The sequence below is a fragment of the Scatophagus argus genome, chromosome 8 (genome assembly GCF_020382885.2).
Source record: "Scatophagus argus isolate fScaArg1 chromosome 8, fScaArg1.pri, whole genome shotgun sequence".
NCBI classification, from domain to species: domain Eukaryota; kingdom Metazoa; phylum Chordata; class Actinopteri; family Scatophagidae; genus Scatophagus; species Scatophagus argus.
In genome coordinates this window covers 5,227,677-5,243,502 of record NC_058500.1, presented here as the reverse complement: position 1 = coordinate 5,243,502, position 15,826 = coordinate 5,227,677, and the positions used below count along the sequence as shown (strand labels likewise).

Genomic DNA, 15,826 nt, shown 5'->3' with positions numbered 1-15,826 from the left:
GAAATGCGATGCCATTAACGTCCCTGTTGATGTAATGGTCAGGAGTCCCAATACTTTTGTCTATATAGTATAAATTTGCATGTCCATGGCCGGCAGCACAACAAAGGAAGCGACGCTCTGCCTGTCTCGTGCACGCACCGTTGGTCACAATGGCCAGTCTACGTGCGCGTTCCTGCTGTGTAGCGACAAGATGGCGGTCGCCGCCCCATCAGGTAAATGTTCGAGGGAAATAAATCTCCATGAGAAGCGGTCGTTGAATGATCGGTGCAGTGAATTTTCATGATGTAGCTATCAAACTCCATACCGAGGCTGACTGTCTGCAGACGCAACTGCTATGTGGAAAGCTAACGCAAAGCTGGAGCTCCCAAAGAGAATGAATGGGAAGCGATGCTATAGCTAACCTTAAGCTACGGTAACTTAAGTTAGAAGGACAACGAGATGCAGCGTGACTACGGCAATGGAAATTCGTGTTGTCTAATAGCCTTGTAATCATTTAACACCAGTCGTCTGCTTGCTTAACGTTGCGCAACGTGTTGCCTTTCATGTATTAACGCAATTTCTCGTGTTAATTGTGTGTTCCGCCGACGCTGGTGAACCACAGCATCGCCACCTTTAAGTCAGGGTATCAACGTTAGGTGCTTTTGTTGCGACATAAAACTGTTTATTGACTGAAAACTGGCGCGTCACAAAGCGGCTTCTTACCGTTAAATGTTGTCATTAACCTTAGACATTGATGCATCAACATTGAGCTTTCGTGCCTGGCCAAGCTTAAGACTGTTAAACGTCAACAATGACTGTACGTTTTCTGAGACTGAAGCTGGAAGCTGCGGGTGATCCAAGCTAAACTACCGCAGCATCCGGCGGTGTGACTGTTTGTTTCGCATCGCTCAGTTGACGGTGCGACACCATCAGGTCCCACTGCAGAGGACAGATGATGCAGCATCGTCGGAGCCAGGTGCTAAGGCGGCCCTTTTTTCCTGTCATGTTGTGTGTGTGTGTGTGTGTGTGTGTGTGTCTGAATGAGTCACGCCACGACCAGCCCACACCTTTATAACCGCAAAGTCACTGCTCTGTCTGAAGCTATTGCAAATTGACAGTGTGGTAAGCTTGGTGATACCTCAATCCACTTGTTGTGCCGGAAATGTGTGTGTGTGTGTGTGTACGAATAACTGGCTTCGGTGTGTTTGTCCACAAACAGGCGTTAAAGTTCCCCGCAATTTCCGGCTCTTGGAGGAGCTGGAGGAAGGACAGAAAGGTGTGGGAGATGGGACCGTGAGCTGGGGTCTGGAGGATGACGAGGACATGACCTTAACCCGCTGGAGGGGGGTGATTCTTGGCCCTCCAAGGGTGAGTGGTGCCATTTTCTTAGCACTTCAGAGGAGATTGTGCAATAAGCTTTAAAGTGGCCAAGAGGTTAACAGACTCATGGAACCAGATGGTGTCAGGTTGGATCTGTGCAGCCTGTCATGTCAGTGTATAAGGATCAATCACTAATCACCATTATACACATTTCCTCCTGGACAACTTTTCACACATTTTTTTATTGGTTTAATCTGTGTGAAACGAGACAAAACCACTAGCTTTTGCACCAGTTCTTCAGCACATCAGCTAAGTAAACTAAATCTAAAGGCAGATGCAAACGGACCAAGTGTAATAAATAATTTTTAGCCGTTGTTGAATTTTGGGCAGCAGCGCACTGAAACGCCTTTGTGATGATCAAATATCACATAACATTACAAAATGACAAGAAGCAGCAGGTAGTAAAGCACATCATGGGATTACAACTCAGTACCTCACAGGACTGTGGATGTTCGTGTATGTCAGACTAGTTTAGGGGAAATGTAGGAGAAATTTACAGTCATGGGAGGGTTAATGTGTGTTACTGTTAACAATAATAACACACATTAACCTGTGGCCTTCTGTTGGGAATGAATGAATGAATCTGTTTGACATACTGTACTGTAATGTTGCTTTAAGGATTCTGACTGCTTTGCTTGTTTGTTGATGTTTAATGTGCTGTCCACAGACCAGCTATGAAAACAGGATGTACAATCTGAAGGTTGAATGTGGGCCAGAATACCCGGAGCTGCCACCGTATGTCAGATTTGTGACAAAGATAAACTTGAATGGCGTGCACACCTCCAGCGGTGTGGTATGTAAATCTTCTAGACCTGCTGTTGTAACTCTAGTTTGATAACCCAAATGCGGATGCCTCAGCTGTCGGCAGTCTTTTGAAATCGATGCTAATGCTCTTGATCCTTTCCTTGCAACACTGATGACAACATCTGAAGAAGGGATTTGGCTCGTGTATATTTTGTAATATCAAAATTTGTCCAAACCCCAAATTAATCGCTTGTGTTGACAAATATTGTGCAAGGCCAACATGATTACAAGCACGGTTCTCCTTAGGGTGGCAGTAAAGAAGAGGCACATTTCTTTACCTCTTTATGAGTGGCGTCCTCTCTCCATTTTCACATTGTGTTTACAATTTAATGCGGACAGACCACTGACTGAAGCAAAAGTAAAGTTTTAAAACCGACTAAACACACAAACCAAACAGCCAATGTGAAACCTTGCGTGAAAATAAGAGAAGTCACCCGAGATCCTCTGATGTCATAAAATATCTTAAAATCCAACTTCTAACCTTTGGGTCACTTAGAAAGGTAAAAGCTAAGATAGGATGTTTCTGAATGCAAATTGTTCTTTAAAAAACACCCAACATTATGAGCTTCATAAGGTTTAAGGTGTAGCATCACATCCATCCTCGCTTGCTTGTGTTGTGTCCTGCAGGTTGACATGCACGCGGTGACGCCGCTGGCCAAGTGGCAGAACTCCTACAGCATCCAGATGGTGCTGCTGGAGCTGCGACGACTCATGACGTGCAAGGAAAACATGAAGCTTCCTCAGCCGCCCGAGGGCCAGATCTACACCAACTGAACCCCCTCAAAGAACTTTTCCGCTTTGCTCTTATTTCTTTAACCCCATCCTGCACCATGTGACATTCCACCGCCAGCCGGCACAGAAGACTCGGTATACAGTAACAGATACATACATACACATATTGAGGGTTTATGAAGGTCATTCCAGGTATTGACTGCCTCCCCTCCCCCCTCTCATCACTGGAGCTCTGGGTGGACTCGATGTGACGAGGCAGGTGGAGTCCTCAGTCCACACCAGATCTGATCATTTAAATACTATACATGTTATTAATCTTTGAGTATTATTATTATTATTATTTGTTAAAAAAATGCAGATGTACAATAACATAAATAATCCTATTGAGTGTACCTCTTTGTGTGTTGTGTTTTTGTAACATTTAATACAGCCTCCTAAAGTAATCGCACATAGTCGATGGAACGCCGCTGCTGTTAGTTGACCTTTCGAGGTGATGTATGAAAACCCTGTACCCACAACGCATTTAACATATGAAGTATGTCTCATCTGATGAAATATTTTCTCAAGTGTGTGTGTAAACATGGGCTTCCACATGTAACCTCCCTCCCCCCAAGCAGTTCTGTAGTAAAATGTACGACTGCAGCTCAGCAAGCGGTCACCATACTCACACGTGGCTTTTTCCTCCCGCCTTCTATGTCAGAATAGTTTAAAGTGAACGTTGTGTACAGTCTCTATACCACTGTATCTGATCTTAGTATACATAGTACACAAATCTACTGTTAGGTATGCAGAAGTCCCAGTGAAACCATGCTTGGAAAGTGTAAATGAAATCAGCTACCTCTCTTGGTCCTGTGTAACGTAAGGGGAATTATCTGACTTGTGAAACTGTCTTTGCTACTTCATGTGACAATTTGTTTTATTTTTTCTCCACTTCTTTCATAAACCGTTACTTATGCTTCTCATGCATTTGTGTCGTGGATCACTGCGTGTTTGTGCTCGTGAAAGTTTACATGGAGCATTTCTCGTCTTCTTTACAGCATTTATCTGTTTGACGTCTGCTCTTAAACGACCCCTAACGGACTGAGCAGGAGCACCACAGGCCACTCAAAGGCGTAGTCCAGCATATATGATTAGAGTGAGAAGACTGATACCACTCTCGTGTCCTAAACGATACATGATGCCAGAGCCAGCATGTGCTTTAGCTTAGCTTAGCTTTAAGATTGGAAATAAAATAATCTAAATCTCTTTAATTAGCCTGTTGTATCTTATTTAATATGCACAGTGACTGGCCTGGCCAAGAAACAGAAGAAACAAGAAAGAAAATGCCTACATCATAATACTATTTCAGTTTCATTTAAGTTTTTCCTCTCTTTAATGGCTCAGCAGCACAGTTTCTGCTTGTTTATAACACAATTTTTAAACTTTGGAGACAAACTCGGTCACCAGAATAAACTAGCATTTCCACATTAAGTGTTTAACAGATGTAAAAGATTGGATGTCTGCAAACTTTCTAAAACTGATTTCCAATTAAACAAAAATTCTGTCAGAAACTTCAATGTGATGTTTGACTACAGCCTCAATTTTGACATCCATCTGGGGAAGAATACCAGACTTTGTTCTGTTTTGAGTTTCACTGATACTAAAATCCATCATACAAATTCTGTGTCACTCTTGAAAACTCATTTTGTAAATCACTAGAGCAGTAATCTGATTGACAGACTGCATATAAACAACGTAACGCAATGATATGTGCTGACATTACAGAACAAACAGCTTCCTTTAGATACAACTTAAGTCTTTAGGTTAACCTGAAGTCCACAGGCAAGAAAACTGGTTAGGTAGGTGGGGAGATGGTAGGGGGAAAAGGTCCCAAATGTACATCTCAAGTGCTCCAAGCCTCAAGCACAACCAAAATGAAAAGCCCGACAGTGAACTTAGCTGTGAGACCAACATTAACACCTGTCTGCTTGACCAGATATTGAGCACAAAGACCCCTGCTCATGCTGGTTTACTGGTACACGGAGCCACCGTTCATGTTATTAATCATACTGCTGCAGTTTGGTAAAAATGTCTGCGCCTCTCCAGTCCGTTCGGCTCGGTTCCACCACTTCTCAAGAGGCAGGGTGTGTGTGAGCTTTAGCATGAGGACGGTGGTGTCTTGTAACTGAAAACGAATGCACAAGTGGCTGCTGCTTGCTTCCCAGTGTCAACAATGAGTGGACCTTTACAACCCAGTTATAACACACGCTGCATCTTGCACCCGAGGCCAGCAGGGGGCGGTGCAGGCCTGGACAGTCAGAAACAACTACTGCAGCACATTTTGTTTTTCTGCTGGAGCAGGCAAACATAGGTGAGCCGAAACATCAAAGGCGGCTCGAAGGGCTTCATCTTTGACCTGACCTGATTAAAAGGGGGCTTCAATGAATCCACCAGCTCGGTGGATGCAGACACTTCCTCTCTGTTATTAACCCGAGCTGATCCACAGCTGGACTGGACTCTGACCTACCCAGAAGCCATGTGGTTCCCATCAGCGAGAACAGCCAAAGCAGGTCTGCCACTAAACTCTATGTAAGATGACAGCAAGTCTTATTCAACGCCTCCAGGGACTGAACGAACTTGTGAGTACATTTCCACTGTCTGAAAGGCAGCTTGTTTGCTTGTGGTATTAGTCGGGAGGGTCTTGCAAACACTGCATTTTCTGTTCCTCTCAGACACGAGAGTCAGGCCATAACTTTGTTTCTGAGAACTCGAGTGGTTATTTAAAGGTGTGACACTGTTTTCTCTCACCAACATGCACATACATCGTGAGGATTTACACATCTGGACTTGTTTTGTCATGAGATCAGTGTGAAAGCTACAGGCGTGCAAACGGACAGTCAGTCAGCACACTGAGGCTCATGTGGTTTGATTCCTCCAAAATGAGTAAAAGGGATGTGAAAATTGTATCAGCTGCTTGACACGAGGGCAAACTCTGTGTGTGTGTGTGTGTGTGTGTGTGAAGAACAATGACACTGCTTTAACTCCAGCTTTATCTATGAAGAGAGACACTCGTCCTTGACTTGATTTGTTACATTACAGCACATTGAACTAGTTGGTTGATAATGATGATCAATAAACTCGACTGGGCTCATGAATAATCAGGAGTGCCTGGGAGTGCTTGTTGTATAAAGGGATCAGCACTGAGCAGCAGTGGAAAGAACATTTTACCTCCTCCACAATATTTTTAGAGTAACATTTACGTTATTTTATATTTCTGCTTCACTCCATTTGAAAGGGAAGTGGTTTTATTTGACAGATGAAGTTACTAGTTACGCACACAAAGATTTCACACACAAAATATAGTATTAAATTATGATGCACTGTTGAAATAGTTAAAATTAGCTAAATTAAATTAGCTCCACCCGCTGCAACAATAAAATGATGCTCAGACATGAATGCAGCATTCATCTATTTTTCTGCACAGCGAACACATTTACTTTGATACTTTTTTGTAAATTTTCCCGATAATATTTATGTACTTTTAAGTAAGTAAGATTTTGCAAACAGAACTTTTACTTGAAATTGAGAATTTTCAAGTAGTAGTACTTGGTCTACCGTTGGCACGAGTTTTAATCAAACCACATCAGACCATAGCTCAGTGTCTAAAGTTCTCCTTCCACAATAAAACTATTTTACAAGAAATTCCTCAAAGTATATCATTTCAAACCTCACAACATCTTATTTTGGGACAATATATACTTTTTGTTCCAGGTATAACACAGCAGAGGAGGGACCATTTGGGGAGTCAACATCTTCTTCTTCTTCAGACTGCAGTCCAGCTGCAGTATGGCTCTGCTGGTCCACCTGCTGGCCTGTGCCTTTGGCCTGGGCTCTTGGGTGGCAGTGAACGGTCTGTGGGTACAACTGCCGCTCATCGTCAACACTCTGCCGGAGGGCTGGGAGCTCCCCTCCTACCTGACAGTCATCATCCAGCTGGCCAACCTCGGACCTCTGCTGGTCACCGTCATGCACAAAGTGTGCCCGGGTCGCCTGAAGGAGCACTTTGTCATTTACCCCATCCTCTCCGTCGGCGTCCTCTCCTGCATCCTGCTCGCCTTCTTGTGGGACAAGACAACGATAGTGGCTGGGGAATCGCACAGCACTGCTTTCTTCATCCTCACCTTCTTCCTCTCTCTGGTGGACTGCACCTCCTCAGTTACCTTCCTGCCTTTCATGATGCAACTGCCTGCAAAATACGTCACCACATACTTTATTGGAGAGGGGCTAAGTGGCTTCATTCCTGGTATAGTCGCTCTGGCACAAGGTGTGGGTATTGCCAAATGTGTCAACTCCTCTGACACTGCAGGAAACCACACGGGTGGGAGCGCGGCATCACACACAGTGTATCTTCCTCCCAACTTCTCCACTGAGGTGTTTTTCTTCTTCTTAGCAGCTATGACGTGCATAAGCCTGGCTGCCTTTTTTGCACTGAACAGGCTTCCTCGGATATACGAGCTGGCCACTGAAAATCTTGTGCCAGACACTGCGGCATCTGTCAGCTCCGGCCTGGAGAACCCTGGAGCAGAGACTGATGGAGAGGGTGTGAAATGCCAGGATGAGGGGGCAGCCAAGAGCAGACATCTGCTGGCCAGCCCCAAACACACCATGTACCAGCTGACCTTCATCTACTTTCTGGTGGTGTGTGTCAATGCTACAACCAACGGGCTGCTGCCTTCTGTGCAGACGTACTCCTGTATGCCCTACGGTAACCTGGCCTATCACCTCTCTGCTGCTCTGTCGTCGGTGGCCAACCCGGTGGCTTGCACCATTGCAATGTTCTTCCAAAACAGGTAAAAATGCAGTTATATGAATTTAGATTTTCCATCAAAAGGCAGGGTCACAATTTTTCAACCGTCGCCGGGTGCCCATGTGAATTCTGAAACAGATTTTACTTGCATTAATTGGTCTTCCTGTTCATGCTGGCCGTTAAGAAAACTTTTCCCAATGCCTTTCCAATGTAAGTGACAAGGGAGAAAAATCTTACTTAATTTTCAACTCATTACAACTTTTATTCATTCTTTTCACAGTCAGAATCAGCCAACTCGGCAGATTCGAACGTCTGGATCCAGACAGAGCAAAACCCACAGCCCTCGATCGAGAAATATACCCGAAAGATTATCTGAAGCTAATATAATTGAGCTTACGGGTTCTGTTCCCGAAGTAACGAAACCTCATTTAAAACCTGCGTATATATGTAACCATGCTAATAACTTAAATCTAGGGAGAATATAATGTTATTGTTTATTTAATATTTCTGGATTTAGTGGCATTTAACACCATCAGCTGTAAGTCCAGTGCCTTCATGAGTAAAACACCACGGGTTCATTGAAGCAGTAAGTCCATGAGCGAGTCAAGACTGTAATAAGAGCAGGATAAAGAGGAGTGGTGGGACACTGGGGTTCAGTATGTAGCAGTTTCATGGGAGCTATAGTTTTCTATAATAACTGAACTTCAGTGTCACACAGGGTCAGTTTCTAATGGTCAGTGCTGCAGTGGATCCTGTTTTTGGTTTTGTTTTTTTTCCCAGAAAGGCTGAGCAAAGCAATGCTGAACGAGTTACAGAGGTTAGTGGAACACAGGTCACACAGGAAGTGATGTCATGACTTCAGTTCAGGCTTCAACAGGTTTGACTTCACTTCCCTTGCAGACTTTGCATGCTGAGGGCTCTCCACGCCCACATTTCATCCAGTCAACAAGAGGCCTTGAGCAGACCTCCAGAGAGTCCACTTGGGGTGCACACTTCACTGAATATGATTACAATGTGACTTTGTAGTTTTTCCACTTGACTGAAGAAAACAAAAACTTATGATGAATGCATAAAACAATTAATATATTAAAACTTTGAATCGTGTAAGGTGTAAATAATATTTAACTACATCATGATACAGAAATATGTAGAAGCACAGGCTACGGAGGTTGACAAGATCCATTTTAATTACTGAAGCCTTTAGGCCTGTCTGTCTTGAATGTATTGTGTGCAGAACGAGGGCTGTGGATTTTGTCTCCCATCACTTGCTTTGGAAGTTCATGGGAAAATGATTATTTTAATGGCGAGTAAGAAAATGAGGGACAATTAAAGCAAGCACAACCTGCCTTCAAGTTTAAATGAGGACCTGAGAAGAGGGAACCTATTCTTCAGATTGCTTATTTTTTAACCTGAAGTGATCACGATGATAAAAAAAAGTCAAACTTGGGGAGGGGGTTCATGTTTCAGTGGATTCTTACAAATAAGGAAAATGAATTCCTCTCGTTTTCAGGTCTCTGGTCTTTCTTGGTGTGCTGATGGTGCTGGGGACAGGATTTGGCAGCTATAACATGGCTATGGCGGCTCTGAGTCCGTGTCCTTTGCTTCAAGGGTCTGTGGTGGGAGAGACGATCATTGTAAGTGAAACGCAAACATATTGTGAAAGAGATGGAGAAAACATTTCTCACTGGCTTTATCAGGGAAATGCAAGTGGCAAAGGTCAGCTCCTCCTTAACAAAGATATTGAGCAACTCTGCTTTCTCTCATGACTGAGGTTGAGGTAACATATTTGGACAGTTGCCATGTAGCTGAACATCTGCAAATAATGATGTGTGAAATCCTGATTCGTTTTCCCCACACAAATGATATTAAACTTCCCCAAACTATCCCTCAGGTGATCTGCTGAGCCCACTTTGTTCTTTTGCCTTCAACAGGTGCTCTCATGGCTCTTCTTCACGGGGACGCTAACTTATGTCAAAGTAATGGTCGGTGTAATCCTGAGAGACCGGAGCCACAGCGCCCTGGTCTGGTGTGGAGCTGCATCACAGATGGGCTCACTGATTGGCTCGGTCACCATGTTCCCGCTGGTTAACGTCTACCAACTGTTTAAGTCAGGAGACTTGTGCAACACTAAATGTCCCTTATAGTGGCTGATCGGAAATGGAAGCGTGCAGCTTACACAGTTTAAATTAGATGAAAAAATAAAGTGTCATGTCTGTATGTAAAGTATGGTGCTGATTGTGGACAGAGCCAGGCTAACCTTCTGGTCTTTATGCTAAGCTAAACTAACCGGCTGCTAGCTCTAACTTCATATTAAGACGTGAGTGGTATCAATCTTCTCTGCTAAGTCTCAGCAAAAAAGCAAATGAGCATATTTCACAAAATGTGTTCCTTTGAGGTTCTTCTGCAGGACCAACAGTCTGCGATCCTTCAGCCTTTGGTTAAAAAAAGTGAAGTTTTTGCATTTATTTTCTTTCCTTTGCAGCTTTATGATTTTTGAGTCATGTTTGCACTTCAGTGTTTGTATCAAAGCTGTTTAATACACTATGCTAAGAAGAGCTATTAAGTTGTGTAAATATTAAATATAAGAAGTTCAAAACTGCTGATGCAGCTTAGCTCTCTTGATTCTCATGCAGTTGCTTTGCTTGAAACTGTCACCCCATTTTTGCCCACTAGATGGCGCAAGCACGCTTTGCTCTATTAAAACCTGTCATTTCACACCGCAAGCATTTCACATTCATACTGCGTACATGGAAAAAAAAAAAATCAAGGAAATGAAACTGATTTTGCACATGTAAACTGAATACTTAATGCTGATGTTTATGCACATACTATATGGAATGCTTTAATTTAAGTCTAAACATACATGTATAAAATGAAAAGCTAATAAAAAGAGCTTGTTGACGCATTTCACTCCTGTGAATATGGCATACAGTTGGGACATGGACTGCTACACTTACTGTTAAGCTACCTGCTCCAGCTCAGTGAAAACAACAGGTTAGATTTTTTTCTGCATAAAGTAGAAAGGATTTTTATTTGTGATGTGTTTATTTTACTGATGATGATACTCTGTGGATTTTGAATGCAGGACTTTTATTTGTACTGGAATGTATTTATATTGCTGGATTGATACTCATGAGTACTTATCCCACCACTGCACCTAATATTTTATCACCACCCCTGAAAACACACAATTATATAATCTGGCAGAGTTTAATTTGTACTTTAAATTACCATTATAAGCTTTACAAATGTAGTATTTATTAAAAGCAATGCTAATGTTACTGCCTACTTATTGTAATTTACTGCTCCCATGAAAAAGGCTACAGGCTGAATTAGTCATGGAAATGGTGATATCAAAAAGGCAGAGACAAGATAAACAGCCATGAGAAACTAGACAGACAATGATCTATAATATGTCTGGTCCAACTCCCCATCATCCCTATCAAAGATGCTGCTGCACATCCTCTGAGGAGGACGGAGGGATGCTGGTCATCCACTGCAGAGTGGTTTCCCATCAGCAGCTGTTCCTCCTCTCTGCCCCCTTGCCCTTCAGATGAAGAGCGAGAGGTTCCCCCGCCTGGAGGAGGAGGAGGAGGAGGGCTCTAATTACTGATGCTCAGTGGGGGCCGATGGTTGTTGCTCCTGCCGCTGGTCACTTGGGAGCTTCCCTGACCCCGACACTGAGTAAAAACAAAAAGATAAGGAAGGGAAAATGGGGCCACAATTAGCCCTATGTAGCCTCCAGGGCCCAGGATCAGTGGAGGAGAAGCACAGATGGGACTTTCTCACTTGGATTTGTTGAATGTACATTGCAGCATTGTGTAAGCCGCAAGGAAATCACTTCAGTCGGTTGTTGATGCAGGATGAGTTTAAATGAAATCTTAATCACCTCAAACAACACATCAGATGTATTGTTTTTGTCTTGGGATAAAAAAAGAAAATGAGCGTGGTCATAAGCTAGCAGCGTTCACCTGAAGACTGCATGTAAATGCTGCTCTCCTGTTGCTAACATGACCTTGAGTATTTAAATGTAATCAAAAGGATTTTCTCTAAGCTTCATTAGCTAAATTCCTTGATTGGCTTGGGGCTTTTGTGTTGAGACAAAACAAAGCAGGAAAGAAAAGTGTATCATTTTCCTGCGAGTGTCAGATGGTCCCATCGCTCCTCCAGCTGGTCAGGAGGGGCTGTGGCCACCTGGATTCTGTGTCCCGGTCCTGTGAGATCCTGCAGTCTCCTCTGCCATGTGAAGACTCCACTTACTACGCCACAGAGAGGTCCATCTGCTCAGGACGACACCTCCCAAAGAGGCCCCAGCACCACCACAGCACCCCTCCCTCCACCTCCCAACAACTGTGTCTCTCAGCTAAATGAGCAGCGTGTCAAATGGAAGGAGGATTTACCCTTCCTTTAACGGGATAAGAGAATGAATTCACAGTACCATGATGCAATGAATGAATGAACCCATCTGCACGCCTGCTGAATCGACAGATACGTCAACTGTGCCTGACTTTGCACGATCTTCCCGTTTCGAGGCGCGAACGTGGGGGTTCACCTGGCAGCGTGTTAACATTTGCCAAAATGTAACAGCACAAGGAAGGTAGATTGTCTTTTTTCATTTGCAAAAAATAACAAAACACAACTCAGAAAGAGTGGAAATTTGCTTGGGCAAACCCGCAGGGCGACAGATTTTGGCAGCTGATGTTCAGGTGAACAGCTTGTGGGTAAACCAATTGCTGATGCATGCAGACGATTCACAGACAGGCACGACTCAGACAGCATCTCTCCCATCAATTTCCACACACACCCCATTTAATAAATGCTGTCCATTTATTTGAAATTGGATGTGACAGCCTCATGTCATTTCACTGTGGTGTCTCGGAGCAGACAGTGATGCACATGGGCCCACTCCTCGTTTTCTATCAGCAGGTATTGATGTTGCTTTAATGAAGTGCCTAGCACTCCACCCTAGGAAGAGACAAGTCTGTCAGCATATGTAAATGCTTCCTGCCTGTCATTGTTGTGCAGGGTTCAGCATGGGTCAGCTTAGATTCCCCCTCTGGGAACCCTTTGTTCTGGGGCCCGACTGTGCCACATGAGGGGACCAATTACAGAGCCGCACAGCAGGATGGGGGTGCTAACTTGTTACCCTGCTGTAGTGAGCTAATTATTACCTCCACTCTCAGGGTAGCAGAGAGACAGTACACCATGGATGGGTAACAAAAGCTAGCTTGTCTGTATGCATGTAGCTTCTGCATAAATGGTGTATCTTTCCGCTATATGAAAAGACATTTCACTGTGGTGAACTGGTTTATATTAAAGGCACCATTATCACAGTTTGGGAAAAGGTCATCCTAATTTTCCAGCCATAAATAGCTACTGAACTTCTTAAATCCCAGTGGAGCTCCTTTGCATAGTCAATGCAAAGGCAATTTACAGGCTACAGACTGCCAACCACATAACCTTGATGTGATGTCAAGAAATGATTTATGAAAATGCATCCTGCTCTCCCCGTCTTGTCCCAAGTGAGACCTGACTGGACCCAAAGTGTTGACACAAAGCCCACACGGCCGAGCAAACAGACAGCCGCTGATTTATCATTCATATCATAACATATCAGTGGGCTTTTGTCCCTCTTCTTGATGAGATACTGGCAGTCGGCTTCTCGTCAAGGAGTGCAGGAGATTTTGCCAGGTTTTCACAGCAAAATGTCTCAGTTTTGTATTTGATGAAAGGTACCACTGAACAGGTAAACACACCTGAGCAGTACCTCCAAGTGTTTTGGAGGGTAAAATAAAGGGAGCATTTCAGGACAAAAACACAAAACACACCTCTTGATGCATACAGACGCCCTTCCCGTCTTGCCATTAGCCCCCCCTCCCCTTATATCCAGTCCATTCATCTCTCTCTCCCCCCCAGTGACCAGTCTAGCCCAGCTGCTAGGGGCTACCAGTCCCCCTAGTGTGTGTGGGGCCAGTCAAGTGGAAAATGGCTGCTACCGAGAGAGCCCACTTTAGAGAGCCATCATCCTTTGAAGGGGCATGATGGCCTCTGACAGCCACAGTGTTAACATGGAGCCCACACGAACACTGCACTGCTATTATCGTGTTTACTAAAGCAAGAGGAGAGAAAAGGGGATCAAGGGGAGACCCTGTTGGTCCATGTTTGAATCCAGGGGTGGTGGGGTTGCTTGTCTGAGCTACGCCGCAGAGGCTTTGTGGGGAGACATGACACGGGGATCACTCACAGCCAGGTGGAGACTGTGTTGAAACATGTCAGTCGAGCTTTTAGCGAACATGTGATTCGGTGTGTGTGTTGTGGTGATGTGGTTTTTTTTTTGCCTGTCTCATGCTTTGTTATCTCGGTGCAGCGTGACTACTAGTCAAACATTCACCTGTTTCTGGCAGGTAACATTAATCTTCTCACAATCATTAATTCATTCCGTGTTGCTTGTTGTACAGGCAAATATCTGATGAGATGGTGTGACTCAGACATTTAGGAGAATTTGGATACGAGTGTGGAGGTGTTGTTTGAATTTACTGTATCGAGAGTTACATTTTTCTGTTTTCTCCCTTCACTTAAGTGGTCCACAAATGGCAGTTAACATGAACAGACACCTGCCAACAAACGATTAAAATCGGTGTTTGTACAACAGGAGTTCGTTCAGACACCCACAGAGGAGACTCACTGAAAGTAAGTCTGAGAGAGAAATGGCTTAAAGTTTAATGTCTTCAGTCTCACAGTTCTACAAATATTTGACTGTCTTACTCAAATCAGCAAAAAAATGATTTTGCTTTCGGTCACGTAGAGAGAAGAAACAGGAAAAAAATTTGAACACAACGCTGGCTTATCATCACATGTTACGTTAACATGACTTGCACAGAACTTATCAGTAACCAGCTGTTTATTTATTGACACATCCAACAGTTACAGAGCAACTTAATCATTCATCTAGATGCACCTTTCTGTCCAACTAATGAATGGAAGTCCAATATTCACCCTGAGTTTTGGCTCTTTAACTGCTAAATGCCGCACTGTGTTTACCAGCTTGCTGCTAACAATGATTATTATTGTACTGAGGGCTTTTTGGAGCTTTTTTTGCTGAAAAAAGCTGCTGCTGGGGCCAAAAGCAACATTATGAAAGCCGTTAGTGAACCAAAACAATGAAGTTGCATGTTGCACAGCTAAAAGATGAGATGGAACTCACTCTGAAGCTCTGTGTAAGGCAGAAGGGAGATGCAGATTCAGGTGATAATTCTCTGTGGATTCATCTCTTCGAGGGGTCCCTTTCATATTATAAAATTATGTGTTTTGGTGCAGAAAACGTGTCTAAACCAAAGAAGAACAGCACTGCGCTCATGAGCTGGTTCACTTTCATCCACTTCTGACCTCATGCAATGTGTGCTGCACAATTTGCGGATGCAGGATTGGATCAGCAGCAGATAAAAGCTGACACCGTTTCATCCGGTGCTGCTCTCGCTGGCTCGACTCCAGCACTGACTGCCTGCTGATCTATGGCTGTAAGTCGACCAAGCCCCTCTCACAGCTCCGGCACATGTTGCTGGAGGACACACGTGGAGCTCAGAAAGAGCAACAGTGATTTTAACTGCAACAAATGGTCGAGGTATGTCATTATCCAGATTTTCGGTGAAAGGATCATTACCTGCCACAGATGCCACTGCTGTTTTGTGTCTCCATTTGTCCTGAGGCCAGTATAACCATGAAAGAGCAGGAGGTGCCTTTGTGTAGACACACACCTGATCTTAGCAGTCAATTGGCAGCTCGGCCCTCACACGAGTCTCTCAGGCTCTGCCTCGAGGCCGTCCATCTGTTGCTGCGAGGGTGTGTGGCTATGGGTGAGTGTGTTTGCGTACAGGTCGGCATTTATCTGTGTGCTCGTGCGTGTCGGGAGTGGGAGGTTGCAGGAAATACGTGATTTGTGGTGTTGCGCCTGTTGACACCTCTGCTCCCACTGAGGTGTAGCTCTCTCACTCTCTCTGCAGCTATGAACGTGATATTTAAAGCGAAAAGAGGTTACAAACAAATGTGGCAAGATGCTCGGTGTGTAATTAGTACGAACAGAGGTAGCATTAGAGAGCTGGGGGGGTACACTTAGGCGTATACATTCTGGTGAAATGAGCACATTAA

General features: G+C 44.1%; 2 protein-coding genes across 4 annotated transcripts; both read left to right on the top strand.

The window, feature by feature from the left end:
• The first annotated feature begins 62 nt into the window (after nt 1–62).
• Nucleotides 63–3,857, top strand: LOC124062810 (ubiquitin-conjugating enzyme E2 variant 1-like). Of its 3 annotated transcripts, none has more exons than XM_046395783.1 (4): nt 64–212; nt 1,199–1,347; nt 2,027–2,152; nt 2,791–3,857. In XM_046395783.1, the coding sequence occupies exons 1-4, from the start codon at nt 80–82 to the stop codon at nt 2,935–2,937; spliced, it is 555 nt and encodes a 184-aa protein (XP_046251739.1). In that variant the 5' UTR covers nt 64–79; the 3' UTR covers nt 2,938–3,857. The 3 variants fall into 3 exon arrangements, with proteins under 3 accessions (XP_046251741.1, XP_046251739.1, XP_046251740.1); XM_046395784.1 differs by lacking the exon at nt 64–212 and adding an exon at nt 232–380; XM_046395785.1 differs by lacking the exon at nt 2,027–2,152 and having other exon boundaries at nt 63–212.
• Nucleotides 3,858–5,155: 1,298 nt separating this feature from the next.
• On the top strand, nt 5,156–10,586 carry slc52a3 (solute carrier family 52 member 3). Its single transcript, XM_046396672.1, has 4 exons — nt 5,156–5,513; nt 6,646–7,724; nt 9,192–9,315; nt 9,613–10,586. Exons 2-4 carry the CDS (start codon nt 6,721–6,723, stop codon nt 9,823–9,825), a joined length of 1,341 nt encoding a protein of 446 aa, XP_046252628.1. The 5' UTR covers nt 5,156–5,513; nt 6,646–6,720; the 3' UTR covers nt 9,826–10,586.
• Nucleotides 10,587–15,826: the final 5,240 nt, after the last annotated feature.

What these genes read in the sequence shown, in the direction of transcription:
- LOC124062810 (XM_046395783.1), top strand. Translation starts at nt 80, where the DNA reads ATGTCCATGGCCGGCAGCACAACAAAGGAAGCGACGCTCTGCCTGTCT. An exon ending in GGCGGTCGCCGCCCCATCAG is followed by an intron (nt 213 to 1,198) that starts GTAAATGTTCGA and finishes GTCCACAAACAG; the next exon opens with GCGTTAAAGTTCCCCGCAAT. An exon ending in TGATTCTTGGCCCTCCAAGG is followed by an intron (nt 1,348 to 2,026) that starts GTGAGTGGTGCC and finishes TGCTGTCCACAG; the next exon opens with ACCAGCTATGAAAACAGGAT.
- slc52a3 (XM_046396672.1), top strand. Translation starts at nt 6,721, where the DNA reads ATGGCTCTGCTGGTCCACCTGCTGGCCTGTGCCTTTGGCCTGGGCTCT. An exon ending in GCAATGTTCTTCCAAAACAG is followed by an intron (nt 7,725 to 9,191) that starts GTAAAAATGCAG and finishes TCTCGTTTTCAG; the next exon opens with GTCTCTGGTCTTTCTTGGTG. An exon ending in TGGTGGGAGAGACGATCATT is followed by an intron (nt 9,316 to 9,612) that starts GTAAGTGAAACG and finishes TGCCTTCAACAG; the next exon opens with GTGCTCTCATGGCTCTTCTT.